At 52.7% G+C, this 4,065-nt stretch overlaps 1 protein-coding gene across 1 annotated transcript in view; it reads left to right on the top strand.

Annotated features, from left to right (window-relative positions):
* Window positions 1-3,062, top strand: part of Adcy1 (adenylate cyclase 1) — a 144,493-nt gene extending 141,431 nt beyond the window's left edge. Inside the window, exons 19-20 of the mRNA XM_026399504.2 lie at window positions 528-652; window positions 2,760-3,062. Coding sequence (XP_026255289.1) covers window positions 528-652; window positions 2,760-3,062 — 428 coding nt within the window. The remainder of the gene's footprint in view (window positions 1-527; window positions 653-2,759) is intronic.
* The last annotated feature ends 1,003 nt before the right edge of the window (window positions 3,063-4,065 follow it).

Genomic DNA, 4,065 nt, shown 5'->3' on the forward strand with positions numbered 1-4,065 from the left:
CCTGGACCTTGTGACACTTTCCAGGAGTGCATGTGCTCAGAGGCCAGCTGGACCCCACACTGCAGAAAGAGAGGGGCCTCCACAGCCTCCCCTCAGAGCATCTGAATTATCATGCTTAGTTCTATGACCCATGCGCTGAAATAGTTGCAGCATTGTACCCTGAGAAAAGTTCAGGAGAAACTGCAGTCAGACTTTTTGGTAGCTCCAGAGTACAACTCCACACAAGAGCCAGTATTGTGGGACCTGGGCTTTTCCTTGGGATTAGGAATTATTTCTGACAGTGCTGTTGCAAATAGCAGTGGAGGGTGTTGTGAGGGGACTTCCCACTGGCCACCTAGGAGCCCTGGGCAGAAAGGACTTGCTGCTGCCCCTCTGTGAGTCTGGAGGAGTTCTGCTTTAGGACAGAGCAAGACCTAGAAGGGGGCAGCTTTTCTCCACTGAGGACATCATTAAACACACTGGGTGGCCCAAGCCAGTGAGTCCTACTTTTCCAGCTGACCACAGGGCCATGCATGACTGTTTTCTAGGTATCAATGTTGGCCCTGTGGTGGCTGGAGTGATTGGTGCTCGCAGGCCCCAGTACGACATCTGGGGAAACACGGTCAATGTGGCCAGTCGGATGGACAGCACCGGAGTCCAGGGCAGAATCCAGGTAAGTTCACCCACAAATTCCCAAGATGCAATATCCAAACTGTGGCATAGAGGGCCGAGGGGGGACTGACATATGCGACCGGTAAGTGGTACTGCATAGCTCAGTGTCTGGAGGGTTGCAGTTCTGCCTTGGCAATTTGATTTTGATATTTGATTTGTTTGTGCTGCCTTGTGGGTGGCTTTTGAATGAGCAGGTACAGAGTTGGGGATCACAGTGAGTCATGGGGTCAGGGCCATGCACTAATCCTGACAGCCTAATTGCTCAGTTTCCTCTCTTGTCTCAGGACCTGGGCTCTGCCTGGCTGCCATAGGAGGGAAGGGTTTTACCTGAATTTGAAGGTCAGGGTGCATGCCACCATATCCGAGGAACTTCTGACACCTTCTAAGAACCACTGAAAGGACAAAAAGGCAGTGGGGGGAGGGAGTGCCTTTAGGATTCCCCTTAGAGTAACATGAAACCTGGCCTTGATGCCTACTTGGATAAGGCCCTGTGGGCCAGCCCTCCTGCCACCTGACCTGGGCACTGCAGGCCTGAAGGCACCCCCAGAGCATGATTGATCTGTTCACTATGGAATGGGGAAGGGAACACAGGGCACTTGACAGTTAGGGCTGGTTCTCTCCTGCTGTGGCTGGGCCATGGGAGGGTTGTCTGACTCAATTCAGTGACAGCTGTCACTGTGTTGAGTCCCACTGGGTGTTGGTCCTTCACCTTACCACAAAGCCTCACTGGGTCATCCTGCAGATGACCGTGAGTGCAAGCATTGGCTTCACAAATAAGACACCAAGTTTCAGCATCCAGGGCGGCAGAGGCCGCCAGGCAGGGCTCAGATGTTTCTCTGACGAGCATTTATTGGGCAACATCTCAAGGTCAGGTGCTTTGGTTGGTTGTTGGGTTCCACAGTTTAAGAAATAGACCAATCAGGCACAGTGGCATATACCTGTAATCCCAGTGACTAGAGAGGCTGAAGCAGGAGGATCAAGTATGAGACCAGCCTTAGCAACTTCAAAAGGACTAGGGATGTAGTTTAGTGGTAAAGTGCCCCTGGGTTCAATCCTCTGTATACCACTTCCCTCAGAAAAAGAAAAAAAATAGGTAAGCCAAAATCTTTGTGGTACTTCCTCTCCTGTCTGGAACATGCACAGAACATCTCTGTACTTCTGCATTGTTACTTTTTTTTTCTTTTTCCTAAGATTTATTTATTATTATAAAATGTCCTGTCATAACCATGTGTAAGAGCACAGCTGAGTGGCATTAAGTACTCTCCCATAGTTGTTCAGCCTTCACTGTCTGTCGTCCCTCTCTAGGTTGTGCTCAATACTTTGTTACCATGACCTCTGGCTTGCATTCTTCTGTAGTCTTCCTAAAGCTGGTCACTCCCCAAGGGAGAATTTCAAGGCAGCCCTGCCCTATCTTCAGGCAGGCCACTGCCCCATGTCAGTGTTGCTGATTCTGTGTTTCTAGAATGATATCTGAGCCTCCCATGGCCTCATCTCCCTTTGCCTGGGTGCAACCGTCTACCCACGGCTTCCCCTACACCTAGGGCCTCTGTCCTCTCTCCCCTGCCCAGGCATCCTGATAACTAATGCCAGGGCCCCCACCCCAGCTCTGCCAGGACACGAGAAGGTAGCTGGTGGCAGATTGCATTGTTTTAACTAAAAAGATGGTGGTGGCCATGGAGGGAGAGAGGTAGCTCCAAGACAAAGTAGAGATCCTGTCCTGTGCTGTTCACATGACTCTATTGAAGAGAAAGTGCTTCTTATCTTTTATCCTCTCTCTGACTTTGTGAGACAGGAATTCTTGGGGGTAAAATTCTGATTAGAGACTTGATAAAAAGGGGAGCTAAGAGATGACCCTGTTTTCTCCTGGCAGTTTGCCTCTGCCCTCTATATGCTAGTGACCCCTACTCCCAGAACCCTGGAGACAGCTGTACCCTAACCCTGGCAACTAAAGGCATCGCTCCTTGTCCCAAGGCTTCCACCAGGTTCATGCAGTCAGGGTGGGCAAGTGAGAGATACAGGATGGAATGGTGCACTTGGGGATCCCATTCCCCAGAGGACCCCCGCTTACTGCTTATGACTGAGAATAACCTGGCTTCTCCTTATGACAGGTGACTGAGGAGGTACACCGGCTGCTGAGAAAGTGTGCCTACCATTTTGTGTGCCGAGGCAAAGTCAGTGTCAAAGGCAAGGGGGAGATGCTGACGTACTTCCTAGAAGGCAGGACTGATGGAAATGGCTCCCACCCCAGGCCTCTTCACTTGGAGCGCAAGATGTGTGCTTATGGGAGAGCTGGAGGCCAGGCCAGACGGCCCCCACTGTGTCCCGCAGCAGGCCCACCAATCAGGGCAGGGCTCCCCCCAGTTCCCACAGGCCAGTACCTGCCACCTGCAGCAGCGGGGAAGGAAGCTTAACCGAGCTCACATTGGCCTCTGGAGGTGCATGCAGGGCAAGAATGCTCCGGGGTGACACAGGCCACCTTGGCTCCAGTCAGGACCATCCAGATGAGCAGAACAGGAAGACAGTGACCGGGAAGGAGAAAGAGCATTTTCGAGGTGGGACCTGAGAGTCAATAGGAGATGTGCCTAAGCCACCCCTTTGGGGCATAGGGAAGCCCTGCCTCTTCCCAGTGTAGCTACCCAGGTCTGGCCAGTGTCACCATCGATGCTGGGATCTTCAGAATATCTGTGAGGATCACAACAAGAGTCATGGAGTTCTGGCTGGCAGAGTGACAGACGAATCCATCATCAGTGAGCCCTGAGTTGGCACCACGGCAATCTGGCTGTGATGGATCCTGGTCTGTGGACAGCCCCAGCCCTGGGCAGCAGCTCCAAGAACTGCACTGGGAAGTCAGCACTGTGGGGCAGTGAGCTCTTCACACTGTGGACACAGCACAGAGCTGGTCAGGTCTTGAACAGGACAGTCTGGAAAGAATCGAGAAGCTGCCTCTCATTGCATGGAGAGTGAAGGCTGCTGGCTTTTCTCATGAGCAGGATTTTACCAGAAGCCAGAGGCAGGCCTTCTGGAACCGTCAGGGGGCCCCACAGCCCCACTCCATCATGGGCCAGCACCAGCTGCTTGTTCCGCCTGTGCATTCTGCCCCTGCCCCACCTGCCAGCTCAGGCTCCTGAGACAGCTGGATGTTCCTCTTACTGCACCATGGCTATGTATCCAAAGGAGAAGAGGGGTGCGCATCAGGCCTTGCCTAATCCCTGGTGACTTGGACCCTGTACATTACAATCAAGGTTCCGTTGGTGTTGAAAATGAGTGACCGTCACACCACAAGCCAGCTTCCTTGATGGAAGGCATAGTTTCTCTGACAGAACCAGCCCTCCTGGAGCAGGTGGGTGGTCGTAAGGTTAGCGGAGTCTGTGGTCCTGAGTCCAGGTGCCCCTGCTCCAGTGTGCAAGGAAATCA

This window comes from Urocitellus parryii, chromosome 3, assembly GCF_045843805.1.
Source record: "Urocitellus parryii isolate mUroPar1 chromosome 3, mUroPar1.hap1, whole genome shotgun sequence".
Classification (NCBI taxonomy): domain Eukaryota; kingdom Metazoa; phylum Chordata; class Mammalia; order Rodentia; family Sciuridae; genus Urocitellus; species Urocitellus parryii.